Source organism: Stylophora pistillata, chromosome 11, assembly GCF_964205215.1.
Source record: "Stylophora pistillata chromosome 11, jaStyPist1.2, whole genome shotgun sequence".
Taxonomy (NCBI): Eukaryota; Metazoa; Cnidaria; class Anthozoa; order Scleractinia; family Pocilloporidae; genus Stylophora; species Stylophora pistillata.
Window position 1 is genome coordinate 24,984,476 of NC_142529.1, and position 19,337 is coordinate 25,003,812.

A 19,337-nucleotide genomic window follows, 5' to 3' on the forward strand; every position below is an offset into this window, starting at 1 on the left:
TCCTCTAAATGCAAAACACATTTTATCGTTTTTTAAAACAAACTTACAAAAACTGCCAAGAAACAGCTACTAAATTTATGGAAACATGACGAACAAGTCAACTAGACTGTGTACTACACATCATTGAAATCACAGTATCACTTTAGGAACATAAAATCGCAAGGTCAGTTTCCCATTTTTAGTGCCTGAGAAAAGATCAGGCCACCAGATTACTTCAAATTCTCTGGTTGCTCGTCCATCTCAATTTCCAACAACCATTTTAGTTTACTGGGTGAGAATCGTCCTTGATTTCTTGCCCCATGCTCTTTAATTGACCGCCTGTAAAGCTTGTTGAGAGTTTAACAGCTACTACTTGCAGCAACCTCCATATTCCCCCGATAGCTTTTCTTAACTCTAATGCTACAGAACTTTGATGACTCAGACCAGAAATAACGTCATTCACTCAACCATCCCTGTAATAAAAAACTTTGGATTTTTCTCTCCATACAGGGGGCCGCAAATGTATTTTTACCCTCGCACGTTTATAACAGCATTCGGCATGCCTGCTAACAAAGCTTGGATGTATGTTTCAGGAACTTGGTATCTTTCAACTCGACACCATTTGCCTGAAACCAAAATAATAATTACGAAAGTTAAGAGATTATTTACTTCTGGAGTGAAATGTACTAAATGATTTGCCCTTTCTAACATAAACCTGAGTTATCAGGTTTTGTCAATCACAAAATTACACGCTGGGTTATTAGTATTCCTTGGGGACCTTCCTATATTATCATAAATATCTAAGACAAGCAGGTCATTTAGCTAGGTAATCTATGTTAAAAACCGCGCTGTACAGCACTTAGAATTATTTTCTTCACTCATTTTTCTGACACTGCAACTTCGCGTACTACGCAATTATTACTACGCAGTCATATCTGGTGTCCAATTGTGAGAAGAGCTTATTATTTTTGTTTTAGAGGTGAATTGCGATTTCTTGTATGTCCCCTATTTCGTCGAAGAAAAGCTCGAACAAATACTGAAAGTAATGAGTAAGTCACTATGAACAACTAGTGCAAAAGTGACAGCACTATCGAGCCAAACTGAGAACTGTTCTTTAATGATTTTTAACATGAACCACCAATTCTTACTATTTTTAATTTCTGCGTTTTAATAGACTTTGACATGTTCTTGAGAAGATATTAAATCGGTTAGCGCTGTTGTTCCCTTCTAAATTATTTTGGTGGAAGCGCCTCAGAAGACACTGGTTTAACTAAAACCATGTTAGGCGACGTTACATTTTGACTGCACAACCCGCAATTAAATTTAATTTTAACAGCTATTCGAGTGTGTGAAGAACGGAAAAGAGCAAAATTACATACCATCGGCCTTTCGATGCACGGACGAATTAAAACTTTTTTACAATTCCACTTATCCATTGCTTGTAACTGATAGACCTTGTCCTTATTCTTGCGGGAGGCCGTACGATCTGTCGTCCATTGTAGAACTTGGCAAACTTAGCGCACTCTGCCTCGAGCGCAACAATGTGATCTTTCGATTCGCTATCTCACTAGCGCAGTTGTTGTGTTGAACATGGACGAATAATACATCGCAGCGTGTCTTGTAAATAGCTAGAGATGCCATGCATGTTTAGGATAAGCGCTGAATATGGACGAGCGTTAAAGCCGCCACTGAAAAAGCACAATCGACCGTTTTTCATTGTAAGGATCAGGTCTTTCACACAGCTGTCAGAATTAAAGAGAGGAAGAACGTCGATCTCGCTCACCTCAGTAGCGAAGTACACCACGAGCGGCGACGATGATCAAACACCTGGAAGATCACCGTGGTGTCCCTCTACTCTTTGGTATCATAACCAAGAGCGAGCCCTTTCGACTTGTCACTAAGTTTTACGGTTTATAAAACAAAGGCCCCGCTCTACACAAAGCCTTAAAGAATGAAACACTAGAAAAGCTTGCTTAGCTTGAAATTATAAAAATTTCCTTTCTTAAAAATCGAAGATTTTCATGGTTTCCGTAACTTCGTATTTTTCCAAATTTCCTCTTTTACATGTTATGCTGTTTTGCATTTTCTTCAACGTATAATTTAGTTCAGCGTCGATCATTTATCATCCTTAGAAGAAAATATTCTGATCTTTACGTTTAACTATAAAATTGCTTCGGCTTACATTGTGCGCATAAAAGGAGCGTTAAATTAAACATGAGTTGATTCCACGCGAGGGTTTTACCTGGAAAAATGCCTGAACACGACAGACACCTACATTACCGCGTGTCCCTTTCTGGAAAACATTCGTGTTATGACAAGAAAGGTCAGCTTAAGGGTTTTGGGTTACCCAAACTATGCAATTTTGACGCCGAAAAGTGCCAAAAAGTAATTACAGAAACTTCATCCGCAACACCTTGAACGTGCTGTGGGCGCGAACTGAGATCTTCTCTTACAGTTAATAATTGCCAGGCGGAACTCAGATCCGGCTTAGCCTAATTTGCATAAATTTTTTTGGTGGGCAAAGCTCGTCATGTCAACTTTAATTATATTACAAGTGATCAGAAACCTAGACAACAGAATCCTTAATTAACTTAATTAACTTTCCTATTTTAATACCAATAACAGGCGGGAAAATACTACGATAACTTAAAAATGCACATGCACATGACGAACTGTAGTAGTAAGTATTTCAAAAGACATTTTAATTTAACTACTACAAATATGAATGCCCATCATTATTTATCGACTGGAGGGGGGTAGGGTGGGGGACGAAGGTATGGGGAGGGTTGCATGGTTTTCAGGGGGAACGGAGAGGGAATCATTCGTGACCAACAGAGTAAAATCGGGTGACTATACCGAATTGAATGCCAATGAAGGAGGGGGGCTGGAATCGATAGAATATTACCTACGGGGGGGAGGGGGAAGGATCATATAACTTTTATTGTGACATGACCAAAATGCTCCGATCCTCCCATCCAGAAGCACAGACGATAAGTAATGGCCGGCCCTCTGATTCCTCTCTATCATCCGAAAAAAAATCTTTTCCTCAATTACAATTAGTTTGTCTTTGAAGTAATGATCAATGATCACGTGTATCAGTCACCATCTCCACAGCCACCACCCCCACCGTCATCACCCCCTAAGCCTCCACAGTCACCAACTACTGAGCATGAACCTCCTGAATACCCCCAACAATCTCCTGAGTCTCCACCCCATTCTGAGCCCCCAGTCCATCTAGAGGTGGTCAGTTTTGAACCTGTGAAGGAAAAAAACGATTCAATAAATCAAACACTTCAACTCCCTTAATCATATAATCTTGATTGAAATTTTGATACATTTAGTGGCCCCTTCGCGGTTAGCAGCCGAGCAGGGAAAGCCAGCGCGTTTCTGGATCCGACTTAGCGCACACAGTGAGATCGGCGAGAGCAAAGTAAAGCCTCTCAACACAGTGGTCAAACATCTGTGCATGAACTAACGATCTAATGACTAGGCAGCGTACCTTGAGGCAACCTCGTTCCCAGGGTCCCTCATCTCCTCGCCCGCTCCAGGGGGCGGGAAGATGAGAGACCCTGGGAACGAGGTTAACTTTGAGGTTTTCAGAACCAAGTTGCCTCTCAACAGTTACAAACAGCCACATGTGCTAGCAAGTCTGAAACTTGTACCCGAGCAAGCTTTGTGTTCGAAAAGTCTCGAGTTCTCCTTTTCCCTATTTTTTTGGTTACCTTTTGCAAATTTCTGTGAACGTTTCAATATTTCTTCGCATATTTTGCTAGGCAGCAGTTGTTTTTTATGTTTTTTTTGGTAATTTTGCGCGAAAAAATTTAGTTTTTTTTATGCTACAAAGACAGAGTGCTGAAGTCGTATTAATAAGTCAGAAAAATGTTTGTTGCACATCGCGGGGGAAACGTAAGGTCACAGCGTTGTAGCTAAAGAAGATCGACATATATTGCCCTTAAATGAAATGCTGGTCCGTCGGCAGATGTTATCAGAGCGTATTTCTGCACAGTAACACAAAACAAATTTATAGAGAATTTGACGGAGCATTTAAATAATTGACGAAAACGTATTTACCACTTCCCTTTGGTTGCCGCCTGTCAGATGAGGAAGAAAATCCTGAACTTGTTCCCGGAGGATAATGAGTATTTGATGGGAATATATCAGTGGACATTTCACGATGCGCTTCTTGCTGTCCAATGTTTCCAGGTGGAAGTGGTTTTTGACGAAGGTGTTCGATAAACGAATAAACCACTACGATGGAGTAGATCTTAAGAGAGAGAGAGAGAGAGAGAAAAAAAAAGAGGCAATGAGGTAAGACCCAGGCAGCCAGTAGGAAGTTAATAAACCATTTCCGAATTACCTTTGGCCTCTTTTTCAAAACGAGGCTGGTGCTCAACTATTCGTATAAAAGTGAGTTCATTTGCATACGAATGAAAACTTTTTGTCATATGAAAGGATCAGTACTAGGACTCGCTTTGAAAAAGAGTTTAAAGGTATTTCGGAAACGGAATCTTGAACAGGAGAATAGAACGCTTTTCTATTGAAAACATTTAAAATCAAAGTAAGTTCGATGGCTAATAAGAAGAAAGGTAAATACCCTTAAGAGCCAATGAGAATCTTAAGTAAAAAAAAAAACAACAACCAATTGTAAAGCGCGGGAAAACGCGGGCAGCCAAATGGTGGTTGGTTTTAGCTTTGAATTTGATTGGTTGAGAGTGGCCCGAGATTTCTGGAATAATCACAGAGCGAAGAAAAACCTATGCAGTCTCGAATTACTATCGACACTCACTTGAAAATTAATTACTTCTAGACTGAAACAACTTACCGACAGCAACCATGCAATGCCGTAAAAAATTAAGAAGACGTCAAACTGTAACATAGAAAAAAGAATTAAAAAAACAGAAATAATGTTCAGTAAGTTTGTGGAAAAACTTTCTCCTGGTACTCAATATAAATTGTTATTTCCATTTACCCGACTCCAGACGGCAATAAGAAATATGATCAATCCAAGATCGAAAAAGAGCTCGAACATGCTCCAGCCAAGCCAAGGATATGCCAAGTACGCTTTACCCTGCAACGGAAAAGAACAATTATCAGTACTGTACTACATGAATATTTTCGCACGTGCTGATTGGTTAGTTCGAAAATAAATAGCAAGTACTATGTATTGACTTGGAGCAGCCGATGAGAGACGTTCGCCTGTCACGCGTTTAATTTCCGACCAATTTTCGTTATATTGAAAGAAATAAGCTATTTGTTTTTGGTATCTATGTGGTATATACCGCTTAACAGTTATTCACCGAAGTGGAGGTGGATAGTGAGGAATATTTACCGAGCCCCCGAACGCTAACACCCTGACAGGTATACAGGTAGAAAAGATTGAAATATTGATGAATAATACACAACAAAATAAGAAAAAAAACGAAACAAAAAGATACAGTTAAATGAAACAAAAACTTTTATGTTATAAACTATCAACTAGTTTATGTATTATTTAAAAAACGAGCAGCAGTGTTTTATCGGGTTTAAAAACACGAGGCGTAGCCAAGTGTTTTTAGACCCGGTAAAACACGTGCTGTGAGTTTTTTAAATAGCTTCAAAGACCCGTGCCTCTCTAGAGATTTTTCCAAACATTATATGAATGCATTAAATAGTTTCAAAAACCCGTGCCTCTCTAGGGAGTTTTCTAAAGGTAATTGGAATGCATTAAAAGTTAATTACATTCAGAGGGGAAAAGTGCTCCTTGTTTGACTGCTGTTAAAGTTCAGAAAGCTTTCCCTTGAGATGCCGCCCAAACGCGTGTTTCGAGAACCAAAAAATGCGAATTGTGTCTTCCAAAACTGCACAATTAATTTTGTGAACAATGGGAAATTGTAAAAGAACGAATTTCTGTTCTAACAAGAATTGATAAGGAAAATAAACTTTGTTGTTTACTGCGGTTAATGTTTTTGTAAGCTGGCTTTTCGGGAATAATTTGGTATTATAATTAACGTGATCTTTATATAAAGATCACAGTAATCATGTTTTCATTAATAACTCAGCGATGATTTCGTTGTTTATGAATTGTACCCCGATTTCCCCCGAGACCGAAATCAAAACCCTCTCCGGGCTTTTCAGAATGATCATTCTATACCGGCTATAAAGGTTCATACACGTGATCGATTTGCCTCGTGTGATGGGCTCACGGGTTTTTGAAGCTATTCAATGCATTCATATAACGTTTGGAAAAATCCCTAGAGAGGCTCGGGTCTTTGAAGCTATTTAAAAAAACTCGCAGCACGTGTTTTATCGGGTCTAAAAACACTCGGGTACGCCCCGTGTTTTTAAATCCGTTAAAACACTGCTGCTCGTTTTTTAAATAGTACCTAAACGAAGAATCCTTATGACGCACTAAGACAATTTTTATCATAATCTCTTGACCTTTAATTATTTACAGTTACATGCTAATTTGCGTTCATTATAGAGGTTCATTATAGTGTTGGACTTACTGAGCTACAGGATGCCAGAAGCCACAGGTTCCCCAAAAGTGAGATCACTTTGAATGCGAGGTTTACATAACTCAGTCTTTTGATCGCTATAGAGATGAGCATTAAAAAAAAAACAAAAAACAAAAACAAAAAAAAACCAAAAAACAAGTAATCAATGGAGGATAAAAGATTGAGGAAATTTAAGGACGCAAAGGGGATGAAAATTCATGCACTCTGTTAATTCGTGAAAGATACTGGCGTCACTCAAAGTTATTATCTTTTTCCATAAAACTTTAATTTCTGTCGAATTCAGCTTGGGTAAAAATGCCTTTAATGGTAAAAAAAGATCTTTTGAACCCCTAATTTGTTTATTAGCCGCACTTGGACCCGAATTTTCGAGAATGCCAAAGTATCGTCAAACTTGTCAAACTTTTTCCCCTTCAAGCTGAACTGAGCTTTTAGCTGGCAGATTTGAGAATTTTGAGTTGCAAATATTTTCATTGAAAACATGCGTTCTTCCTAACACATTCGACGGAACAAGACAAAAGTAAGCTGTACGATATACCGAGAAAATGCATTTTGCTGAAAGGCAAATCTTGGCTTGGGTCATCGGCGTTCTCTTCCAGATGTTTATAAAGTTTAATAGATTGCCAACTTTCATGAGAAATGAAATATACTGATGCAAACTGAAATATAAATAGAAAAAGGAAAAAAAGATCAGATATGATATAAATTGAGCTACTTGGAGTCGACCAACAAATTAAAGAAGCTTTATGAATTTTAAAACTAGGGTCAGTCATTTGTGATGAGGAATTAATGAAAGAGGGACTGCATGCTTCAAACATAATACATACTTGACCAATGTTAGCGTTTATACTATCATACAGCATCGCCAACGTGACTTTAGGGAAACAAAAACTGTATATATTGGCCTATGTCAGTGTTTGACTTTGAGTTCGATGTACTTGTCACGGTTTGACTTAAAAACGTACAGCTAGTATCCAAGAGGTACTGGTTCGAATCTCATCAAAGCGTGATTATTTTTTGTCAGGCTTCTTTTTTTCAATTTATTGTTCACTTACGAAGATTGCTTTTTTACTTCAATTTATGAATTGCAAATGTAGCATATAAATTTATTGTGAACAAGTTTAAGAAAACCACAGAGCACAGTCTACGCAAGCCAAACTGCTTGAATGATCTTTTTTCGGCCCAGTAAAAGTTATCAAGTTTACAGTTACTCGTCCTAAAATATCAGAGAGCGCAAATACCTTAGCGCTGCAAATATTATTTGTACGCAAATTATTTGTATGGCTAGCAACTACATGACTGTGTTTGAACAGAATACAACGTTTTGGAAACTATGCACCAGAACTCCTATAAATGCTTCAAGCTTTGGAACGAACTTCTGCATGGCTAATCCCGGTTCCGCTGTCGTTATTTTCTGCGAAATGGAAAGTTCGCGGTTTTAACGAGTCCCGCCGAAAATCATGAAATCAGGTAGTCGACTAAGGTATAAAGGCAGAAGGATATCTCAGAGTTTTATATGATTAATCATTGTTCAGACTCACCATGTCCAAGATTGCGAGAATCGTAACACCTGTACGAAGACTGCAGCCGAAACAACAGGTTTTCACCAAAACTGCCATTGTAGATGATAAATTGATGCTGTTGAAGTCCTAAATGTAATGACTTTCCTAAATGTAATAAAGTCCTAAGCGTAATAACATTGATCCTAAATGTAACAAAGTCTTAAATGTAATAACATTTGGTCCTGAATGTAATAAGGTCCTAAATCTGGGGTAGATCCAGGGGTGATTCGGTTGGTTCGGTCGAACCCCCTAAATTATCCTTCAAAAATCATGTTTCCAAAGACCTAGTTTTCAAAATCTCCCGGGGTAGCATGCCCTGGGGCAATTCTCCGAAACCCCCTTGACTAAGTCCTGGATCTGCCCAAGTAAATGCAATAACATTTGGTCCAAGATGTAATAAGCCCCCAATGCAATAGATTAACTGCGCTTTTGCATCCACATTGAGATGTTAAAGTGACAACTGTTGCATCAGAGAATCCTCTGATTAAAATTCATAGCGTATTGTGGGCTCGCTCGCTGATTTTAACTAGCGTCTTTTTTTCGCTGGAGACGTAGGCCGAGAAGCATTGGCTACAAACCTTCATACTGATGTGCTTTTGGCATCAAATTGACAGATCTCAAAACAATAGAACGCTGACCAATCCGGCCATCTTGACCGAACAGGCTTGGTCAAGAGATTTTATATTTTCGACAAGTAATTTTTCACGGAGAAAAATGCGTTTTCTCTTCAGTTATCACGGATAATTGAAAATAACCCCTTTATTTCACGTATCACGACTGGCATATCGTTCACGAGTCCTAGCCCGGATCACGTTTTTTATCACGATAAAAACAACCGATCACGTTGCGTAGACCCCGTTGGACATCATGTTGGAAGACTGTCGAAAGTGATGACGCAGGAATATTGGCAGCTGAAGGCTTTTGAAAATTCCCGCAGAATGTATACCTTCCTTGACATTAAAACTCAGTAAATGGTCTTCAATGCAACCCTTTGCCTCTATTTTAAGTTAGACTTTGAGAGATATTTCTTTTACCGCGCGAAAAGGTTGGAAAACGTTTTTGTTTTCCGCGATGAGCGATTGTCTCGGTATTTGGTTAAGATATTTGCTTTCTCTTTTCTGGTGTGACTGTTTTAAAAAGCGCATAAGATATCTCAGGTCCGTCTCACTAACAAGGGACATCGATCAGAAATCGACACCATGTAGCGATCTTTCTTGTCCTGTCAAGAAAGATGCAGTTTGCCTCGCGAACATTTATCACAGACATTAATAAACATCTAAATAGTGGTTAGTCTTGTTATATACCCACCTTGAAATTCAAGACTCTTGACGGCACACAGTGAGGCTGATTAGCGTAATAATTTATACAACGGAAATGCGCAGTTATATCACGAAATTCATCCTGAAACTTGCTCTGAGTGTTAGGAAGGCGACTAAATTAAATTGAATTTACGCTACGACCGAGTCTTTCTATTGTTTTTGAGAAAGAGAAAATGTGGCATGATGTGCCTTAGAAAGGGAAATTTCTATTCCTTAAACTGAAATTTCTTTATTGAATAATTTCTTAATTTATACCGTCTTACTCTGGGATATTTCGACTAAAAAAAACCTTAAGCAAGGAGAGAACTTAATTGGTACATTTTATCACATATTTCGTGATTATTCGATCAAAAACTTACACATCCCCCCGAATCGACATTGCTCATACCTCCTTATGAAACGGCTGTAACAATGCGCTGAATTATTTTCAGAATCGTCTTCCTGTTCGTCAAAACAACTTTCCCCTATACATTTCTTTGAGGCAACTTGCAATGTTCGCCCGGTGGCGATCTCAGAACCTTTTGCGCGTAACAGAAGGATCTAGTTATTGGCAACTCATCATGTTCATTCCCACCGAATACGCTGAAACATGACCTTGAGAAAAAACTGACAGAAATTGAAAGAAAAAATTGTGTCAAAACTTTTCAATCTTAGCATAGGTTTAAAAATGAGCTATTTATAAAGCAAAATTTATTTAAAAACTAAAAACAAAACGTTTTCGACACTAGGTCACCGTCAGGGTAAATACGCACCGTCTGCTAAATTACAAATTTTACATCCTTAGGTAATTCCCGAGGGGAAGAGTTGAAACTAGGCTTCCAGTGATTAAGCAGTATCACTAATATACAGATTTAGCCAAGCCTAAAAGTAGAGTTCCAGATAGTTTCTTTTCCAGCCTTCGTTTTATTAAAAATCCTTGGCGCAACCTGTCGAAGAGGTTATTCAAGGAAATTTAGGGGTCTGTTTGCGTGGGGGAGGGGCAAGGAGGAGATTGGCGGGGTCAGGAGCGAGGGAGGACCACAACTTGCAAAACGATCAACATGCATGTTAGTCAGCGGTACTTTCAAGCTAAAAGACGTCGTCGATGTTCCTGAGATTTTGAACGGACTTTTTGGAGGATAGGGTGTGTAATCTTCTTCAGATGTAGTGTATGAAGTCAGTATCCGTTGAAATTATATTCTATTGAGTGTGAATGATAATTTCAGTGTAAGAAGATTAGCCAAAATTGAAAGAAGCGACGGTAAACAACTTCGAGTTAAGATAGATTTTACTTTCGGCTTAGTCAATGAAGGATTTATAATAAAGCAGAAAGGTTTCGCTTTAATAAGAATCAAGAATGACTTGTTTATTTTGAGAGTCGAGAAAGAGAGCCAGCTGTGTTTGTAGCACAATAAACCCAAGAGAGTCGTTTAATTTTTTCTTTGTTTGGATTATATTGTCTTCTGCCGCTTTTGTGACTCTGTCGCAGACATTGTCCAAAAGTTACAAACAACCGCACAGGCGAGTAAGTCGTTGTATTTTAGAAGCACGGGAGCGTATTCCAAAACTGAACTTAAGAGTCTGAACCCGTGATTGATGCAGGTACTGGTCAGCGTTCTCTTCCTTTTTGCCAGCTGTCATTTAATTCCGTCAGTATAACGGTCTGCAGCCAATGCTACTCGACTTGCATATAGCAACAGGACTTCAACAGACGTTACTCTTGCCGGAACGTCAAACTTCACTGAACTGATTCGAGTATAGCTGGTGTATGCTTTTAAACCTTTGACTTTTGAGTGGATGCGTTTAAAACATCCTTATCTAAATTCCCTTAAATTCCCTATTCCTTTCCACCAATGAGTTACGTTTGCCCGTTGAGGCGAAAGAAAAGCTTGCAATCAGCGATTTAAAATGTGGATCACTCGTTGAAGCTAACCGTTTCAACTAAATAATTTGAATATAACAACAAAGTTGAAATGGTAAATTGGCCACCGTAACAATTACAAAAGCTGACGTTTCGAGCGTTAGCCTTTCGTCAGAGCGAATAGAGGAACTGTGGGCTGTGTGTGTTTTTAAAGGCAGAAAACGGAGCTACCTTATTGGTGGGAACATGGCAACGGGAAAAACATGAATAAATTAGTGGAATGAAAAGCGTTCGTTGATCCCTGTGAGATTTAGACTGCCGGTTGAAAGATGAGCTTTTGTTCAAGATTTTTAAGGCTTTCCGTGCTACTGTGACGAATCCGCGCCACAAAGGTGGGTGCCCCCTAACACAAACAAAACACAGAACATAAACGAGTCCGAGAACACACGCCACAATACAACTAAACGTAGGCCTAGAGATATTTATTATGCTAATAAAACAATAAAGCGACTAACAATAACGATAATACAATGATCTAATTAATTTACAGGAATACGCTAACTTAAACTACAGTACACTAAAACTATTTACAAGATTATTACTATTAAGATAAAAAAAAGGTTTTTTTTTTTAGTTCAGTTCGGTTGGGTTTCACCTTACGCCCGCGTCCGTGTTCTTCTCTTGTCCACAAATCACCACGCTCCACCAACAAACAGTGCCCTGCCAAACCAAACTCCCGTTTCTCCAACCAGGTTCCTGTCTCACCAGTTCTCAACTTTGCTCGTTTCCTTCGTTTCAACTTTGCTTCGTCTTCTGACAACTTTGCAGTTTTCAACTTTTTACTTCTCGTAACTTGACTCGCTCAGACTTGTTATTGAATTAGTTACTATCTCTTCTTCCTTTAGCTCACAGTCTGGTAGATTCTTTGCACACCCGTTCCCCCGCAAATGGTTTTCTACCGTGAAATGGAACGATTGTTCTGAATGAATTTCTCAGAAATGATACTGTGCCGAGTCTCCGTTGACTCAAATTTTTCCACGCTCTTCGCTCGTAACTCACAAACCTTCACCTCACTTCTTCAAAAAAAAAAACCACACCGTACCAAACCACCCAAATCCTTAAATACACATGGACGCAAGGTGCCCGAAAAGAATGAAGAAAACTATTTGATATACACAATAAAGGTTAATTACACAACAGTTTACACAAGTGAAGAATAAAAATTACGTAACAGATACAAATAATCACGAACTACACTGATCCTAAGAGAATAAAAAAAATAATTTACATTTAATAAATAAATTCCTAACACTTCCATGACACCTCCCCCCTTAAATAGCTATTTTTTGGGGACAAAAACCCAAAAATAGTGCTTAATTAAAGATTACATTAATATACTGTAGAGCAATATGAGGTATTTACGCCCTACTAAGGGCATCTACGTTACAATTTTGCTTACCACTCTTATGTTCTATTTTTATGTCGTACTCCTGTAAGGTAATGCTCCACCTTAATAGTTTCCTACTCTTGTCGCGAACCTGATTTAACCACACAAGGGGATTGTGATCCGTTTGCAGCTTAAAAGTGCGGCCATATAAATAATAGCGAAATAGCTCTACAGCCCAAACAATTCCTAAACATTCTTTTTCTGTGGTAGACAACTTTTCCTCTCTAGGCTGTAACTTTCTACTAGCATATGCTATGGGGTGTTCCTCCCCGTCCTGATCTTTCTGACTTAAGATGGCCCCAAGACCTCTATTTGACGCATCTACTTGCAAAATGAACTCGTCATTCCAGTGTGGTGGCCTCAAAACAGGGGGAGTCTGCATTGCAACTTTCAAATCCTGAAAAGCTGATTCATGATTAGTACTCCATTGAACCTTAGAGGGATTTTTACCCTTAGTGAGGTCGGTAAGGACAGCAGCCCGTTCCGAAAAATTTGGGATAAATTTCCTATAATACCCGATTAAGCCAAGAAAAGATCTTACCTGCTTCTTAGTTTCTGGTCTGGGATATTCTTTAATGGCTTGAACCAAAGCTGTGCGGGGCTGAATTCTATCACCTCCAACTCTGTGACCAACAAAATCGACCGTTGACATCGCGATCTTACATTTGGACGGCCTAGCATTCAGTTTGCACTCTCGTAAGCGTTGTAAAACCTGTTGGAGCTCAAAAAGGTGTTGGGGAAAAGATGTTGACGTGTCAACCTCGACATCATCAATGTAGGCATCTGCAAAATCTAACCCCTGCAAGACTTTCTCAGACATCATCCTCTGAAAGGATGCTGGAGCTGTTTTCATACCAAATGGCATAACTAAGAACTCATACAAGCCTTTGGTAGTAATAAATGCGGACTTTTCGATGGTAGAGGTCTCCAAGGGAATCTGCCAGTAACCTTTTGTGAGATCAATTGTACTAATGTACTTAGCAGAGGCAATCTTCTCAATCATACGTTCCATGGAGGGAATAGGATAAGCATCCATCTTTGTGACAGAATTCATTTTTCTGTAATCAACACACAGTCGTATTGTACCATCTGGTTTGGGAACAATGACAACAGGGGCCGCCCATGGACTAGTAGAATGGCGTATTATGCCCATTTCCAGCATATTTTCAATCTCTTTGTTAACCTCCTCCTCAAGTTTTTGAGGGACCTTATAAGGGGTGCACCTAATGGGTGGGGAATCACCCGTGTCGATTTTATGCACCGCTACATTGGTTAAATTTGGTTTTCCTGAAAATACATCAGAATACTCATGTAGCAAGTTTTTTACCTGTCGTCTTTGATCTTCCGTCAAATTATCAGAGATCACTACATCTTTACAAGTCTCATCGTGACCAAATGGGAAAACGTTGCTTTCGTGCGGCAGTGGCATCTCTGGGGACTCCGCCATTACTAAAGCAGCCATTTCATCACGGCTCTGCCATTTGCTAAGCAAATTAATGTGATAAGTGCGATGCTGTTTGTACATCTTGCCTGTATCAAGCTCATAATTCAATCCGTCCTCTAGTGCTCTAGTGACTTTGAAGGGTCCTTGCCATCTCATTTCTAATTTACTCCCAGGGGTGGGAGGCAAAACTAAGGCTTTGTCTCCAACTTCTAAGTGTCGTTTTGAACTATGAATATCATACAACCGTTTCTGCTTACCTTGGGCTTGCTTCAAATTTTCTTGAACAACTTGTTGCATCGTTGCAAGTCTTCTTCGGATCTCAAGGACATGAGTTATCAGATTGTCTTCTAAAGATGATCCTTCCGACCAAGTCTCCTTGATAACGGCGAGGGGTCCTCTCACCGTATGTCCATAAAGTAATTCAAAGGGCGAGTAACCAGTGGACTCACAAGGAATCTCTCTTGTTCCATTATGTTCTTCGGGAAGATATTTACGGTGCATCAGGAGGTCGTTAGTGAAGAAGTACCCATCCGATTCTTGTGGTGCCATTTTGGATGATTCCTTGCGTACTTTCTCGAGAGTCACGTCTGACTTCTGATCCGCTATCAGCTGGTTTCTGTCTCTATCTAGGATGTTTACTGGAGGTTTAACTTTACTAGGTTCTACTATCAAAGTATCACTCTCAGGATTCTTCTTACTTGTCTCTTCCTGTACCATGCCCTCAAATAACCTTTGCAAATCTCCTTCCTCTGGAGCTTCAGGCTTTATTTCTTTCTTCGCTAAACTCTTGACGGCGAGTGAATTTTCCCTGTCAATTAGCTCGTCTGCTTTCAATTGGGCTTCTTGTAATGCTTTCTGTCTCCTAGTCAACACGAAGGCCTCATCTCCACCAATGTCATCAGCTAGAACATTTCTCTCCCATTGGTCCAAAACATTTTGTCTCGACAGTGTTCTTCCAAAAGACGACCTGCCAAGTAAGCAATCTACGGGTAGCCTCTCCAACACTCCTACTAATTCTACGTGTTTACCTTCTTTGCTGTCAAATTCAACGTTTGCAAGTGGGACTGTAAGACGTTCTCCCGCAGCTGTTAATACTGTGATATTCTCCCCTGTGAAGGCTGTATTGTTTACATATCTTTTCTGGACTAGAGTCCTAGTACAACCAGAATCAATGACCATTTCTGCAATTTTCCCGTTTATTTTACCTCTAACATTGCAAGGAGGGAACTGAGATTGTTCTGACGTTAGGGGTGTCATACACAGGAGGTATCCTTGTGAAGGCTTCCCACGGCCCTTTCCACAGTTGAACGACATGTGACCTGGTTTACCACATTTGTAACATTTAATTTCAGGCCTCGTGGTTCTACGGGCTGGAGGGGAGGATGGTTTGGAGGGTCTTACATGGTATTGATCTTGTTTCTGTTCAGACAATAAGTTATCCGCCTTAACATCTGGCCTCTTCTTTTTCCCAAATTTCTCATAACTAGCGGTTGACATATACTTACCATCAACAAGTGGCCCTTTCCTAGATTGAACATGTAAATTAGCAAGGTTGCCAAGTTCTTCAGCAGTTTTGGGCTTTTGCTCCTTTAACCAAGCTCTAAGCTCAGGACTTACCGCATCAAGAAGTCGCTCCATCAATACCTGTTCAATTATCTTATCCGCATCACCAGTAGCCTCGGCAACAGCTATCCAGCGGCTGAGATACCTTCGGGTTCTGTTTCCCCACTGGACGAAGTCCTCGTCGGGCTTTTTCTCTGAGGTTCGAAACCTATATCTATAGTGATCTGCGGTTAACTGGTAGGCTTTAATAATGCTTGCCTTACTCTCGTGGTAATCCTGGCATGCAGGGTCTGGGATTTCTAAATAAATAGACTTAGCCTTTTCAGTGAGCTTGGGTACTAAATTACCAACCCATTCCCCCTCGGGTAAGGATTGCGCCCTTGCAGTCATTTCAAAAATCCGGAAAAAATCATCTATATCTTCACTCTCCCTCATTTCCCTGATTTTGATAAACTTGGGCCTTTTAACCTCATTGTCACTTACCTGTTTCCTTTCAAACTCCCTTACAGCAAATTCTTCCTTTTCAGCTCTAAGGTTTCTGAGTCTCTCCTCCTCTCGTACCAAACGCCTTTCTTCTTCTTGGGCTTTTTGAGTTTCAAACTCCCTTCTCTCCCTCTCTAATTCCCTTTCAGCCTGACGCCTTTCTCTCTCCACCTCCCTTTCTAACTCCCTCATTTCTCTGTGTTCCTGACTAATTCTCTTCCGCAGTTCTAACATCTGCAGCTCACGCTCTTGTAACTGTAATCTCTGCTCAAAACTAAGACCAGTCTCCAAAGTTTCCTCCGCAAGGTTTTCTTCTGGTGCATCGAAACTCTGACCTATGCGATCTGAAGTTCTGGGTTTGCTCGCTAAAGTCTTAACACCATCCTTAGGAGAAAAATGAATACCTCGTTTGATAGCCTCAGCTCTAAGATCTTTAAGGACCCAGGAATCATAGCCGATCGCTGCAGTAGCCATATTAAATAATCGTATACTATTACCTTGCGTGTCTCCTGTTGAGCTGTTTATGTAAACTGTTAAGGAGCAATCCCACTTCTGACACCAAAATATGTGACGAATCCGCGCCACAAAGGTGGGTGCCCCCTAACACAAACAAAACACAGAACATAAACGAGTCCGAGAACACACGCCACAATACAACTAAACGTAGGCCTAGAGATATTTATTATGCTAATAAAACAATAAAGCGACTAACAATAACGATAATACAATGATCTAATTAATTTACAGGAATACGCTAACTTAAACTACAGTACACTAAAACTATTTACAAGATTATTACTATTAAGATAAAAAAAAGGTTTTTTTTTTTAGTTCAGTTCGGTTGGGTTTCACCTTACGCCCGCGTCCGTGTTCTTCTCTTGTCCACAAATCACCACGCTCCACCAACAAACAGTGCCCTGCCAAACCAAACTCCCGTTTCTCCAACCAGGTTCCTGTCTCACCAGTTCTCAACTTTGCTCGTTTCCTTCGTTTCAACTTTGCTTCGTCTTCTGACAACTTTGCAGTTTTCAACTTTTTACTTCTCGTAACTTGACTCGCTCAGACTTGTTATTGAATTAGTTACTATCTCTTCTTCCTTTAGCTCACAGTCTGGTAGATTCTTTGCACACCCGTTCCCCCGCAAATGGTTTTCTACCGTGAAATGGAACGATTGTTCTGAATGAATTTCTCAGAAATGATACTGTGCCGAGTCTCCGTTGACTCAAATTTTTCCACGCTCTTCGCTCGTAACTCACAAACCTTCACCTCACTTCTTCAAAAAAAAACCACACCGTACCAAACCACCCAAATCCTTAAATACACATGGACGCAAGGTGCCCGAAAAGAATGAAGAAAACTATTTGATATACACAATAAAGGTTAATTACACAACAGTTTACACAAGTGAAGAATAAAAATTACGTAACAGATACAAATAATCACGAACTACACTGATCCTAAGAGAATAAAAAAATAATTTACATTTAATAAATAAATTCCTAACACTTCCATGACAGCTACCTAAGTGCAAGGAATTCGAAAGACCGCAGATTGCCATATGTTGCTTAGAATGATTAGGTAAATTAAAATGTCTAGTGACTGGTTTCGATGTGTCCTTGTCATTCCTTTCCACGTCTCGAAGGTGTTCTCGGAATCGGTCACCTAATCTCCTGCCTGTTTCGCCGATGTATATCGTTTTGCAATAAGTGCAAGTTATGCAATAGATTACATTGGCGGAGGTGCACGTGAAGTGATCGGTGATCTTAATGGATCGTTTAGGTCCCGATATTTTATCAGTGTTGTGAATGAAAGGACACGTTTTGCATCGTGCACGAGGACATTTAAAAGTGCCTAGTGGGTCATTAGTCTGAAAAGAACTTCTGACCAAAAAATTGCCTATGTTTTTGTCGCGTTTGAATGAAATGAGCGGAGGCTGCGAAAAGATAGTGCTTGTCTCTGGATCGTTTTGAAGTAATTTAAAGTTTTTAAGAATGATGAATTTAACTGAGTGGTTGTGAGGGTGAAACGTGAGAGTGAATGGAATGCGGTCGGAATCTTCCTTATGCGACGCTTGTAGTGCTGAATGTCGATCAATAACTTGAGCGCGGTGTTAACCCGCTTGAACGACAGAAACAGGGTAAACACGTTTATCGAAGAACTGGCACATTGACTCTGATTTGTGGTGGAAATCAGAGTCATTACTACATAAACGACGAAGTCTTAGAAACTGAGAAAAAGGAATGGAATGCTTAACGTGAGATGGATGCGAAGACGAATTTAACAAGTAATTATGCGAGTCTGTAGGTTTGTAATACACACTAGTGCATAAACCGTTACCTTCAATTGCAAACTTTGATGTCTAAAAAGGATAAACAATTCAGAGCCGGGTGAAAAGAATTGACTTCGGTTATGAATTGAGTGAGCTCCTCTCTGGCAGAGGAGGTAGCGCCGATACAGTCGTCGATGTAGCGACCGTAGAGTTCAGGTTTGGACCCGTTGTATTGGCTGAAAAATTGATGTTCGACAAAACCTACAAAAAGATTGGCATAGCTAGGTCCTATTTTGGTGCCCATGGCTACACCATTGGTTTGTTTGAAGAAGTTGTTTCCGAATGAAAAACAATTGAGTGTGAGTACTAGTTCGGCTAAGCGTAGTAGTGTTTCATATTTAGGTTCCTTAACAGTACGTTGATCCATAGTTAGTAGAGGGGAACTAACTATGGTTGATCAAAAAAATGTTTAAGGGCCAGAAGGCCTTCGCCATTAGGAATGACAGTGTAAAGAGACGTAATATCCATGGAGAAAAGAAGTTTGTTTAAGAACACACATAACCCACAGTTCCTCTATTCGCTCCGACGAAGGGCTAACGCTCGAAACGTCAGCTTTTGTAATCGTTACGGTGGCCAATTTACCATTTCAACTTTGTTGATATATTCAAATTACTTCGTTACTCCCACCAAAGCAGCCCCAAACAGTTTCTTTCGAAACTATCAGCCCTTTTAACAAAATGTGGATTACTCGTTGAAGCTAACCATTCAACCGGAAAACTCAAATGACTGTTTGGGCTTTCAGACAAATCGTAACATTAGTATCAGCTCCCCAAAGCTCTGACGCCAGCACCGACTTTCACATTGAAAATTCTAGTAATAATTAATTGAATAAGTGGAGTGTGAATTGGTCGGAAATAATATGCATGGTTTTAAATTTGAA

At 39.8% G+C, this 19,337-nt stretch overlaps 1 protein-coding gene across 4 annotated transcripts; it reads right to left on the reverse strand.

Moving 5' to 3' along the window:
* Nucleotides 1-5: 5 nt before the first annotated feature.
* Nucleotides 6-9,942, reverse strand: LOC111339879 (uncharacterized). Of its 4 annotated transcripts, XR_015993235.1 has the most exons (9): nt 9,341-9,939; nt 8,012-8,137; nt 7,009-7,129; nt 6,465-6,550; nt 4,949-5,047; nt 4,802-4,846; nt 4,051-4,243; nt 1,359-3,235; nt 6-605 (listed from the first exon to the last, which is right to left on the reverse strand). XR_015993235.1 is itself a non-coding variant. In XM_088738601.1 (8 exons), the coding sequence occupies exons 2-8, from the start codon at nt 8,087-8,089 to the stop codon at nt 3,075-3,077; spliced, it is 783 nt and encodes a 260-aa protein (XP_088594727.1). In that variant the 5' UTR covers nt 8,090-8,119; nt 9,341-9,942; the 3' UTR covers nt 6-3,074. The 4 variants fall into 4 exon arrangements, 3 of the variants coding, with proteins under 3 accessions (XP_088594727.1, XP_088594726.1, XP_088594728.1); XM_088738601.1 differs by having other exon boundaries at nt 6-3,235; nt 8,012-8,119; nt 9,341-9,942; XM_088738600.1 differs by having other exon boundaries at nt 6-3,235.
* Nucleotides 9,943-19,337: the final 9,395 nt, after the last annotated feature.

What these genes read in the sequence shown, in the direction of transcription:
- LOC111339879 (XM_088738601.1), bottom strand. Translation starts at nt 8,089, where the DNA reads ATGGCAGTTTTGGTGAAAACCTGTTGTTTCGGCTGCAGTCTTCGTACA. An exon ending in CAGCAAAATGCATTTTCTCG is followed by an intron (nt 6,551 to 7,008) that starts GTATATCGTACA and finishes TCATCTCTATAG; the next exon opens with CGATCAAAAGACTGAGTTAT. An exon ending in GCGGCAACCAAAGGGAAGTG is followed by an intron (nt 3,236 to 4,050) that starts GTAAATACGTTT and finishes TTTCCTTCACAG; the next exon opens with GTTCAAAACTGACCACCTCT.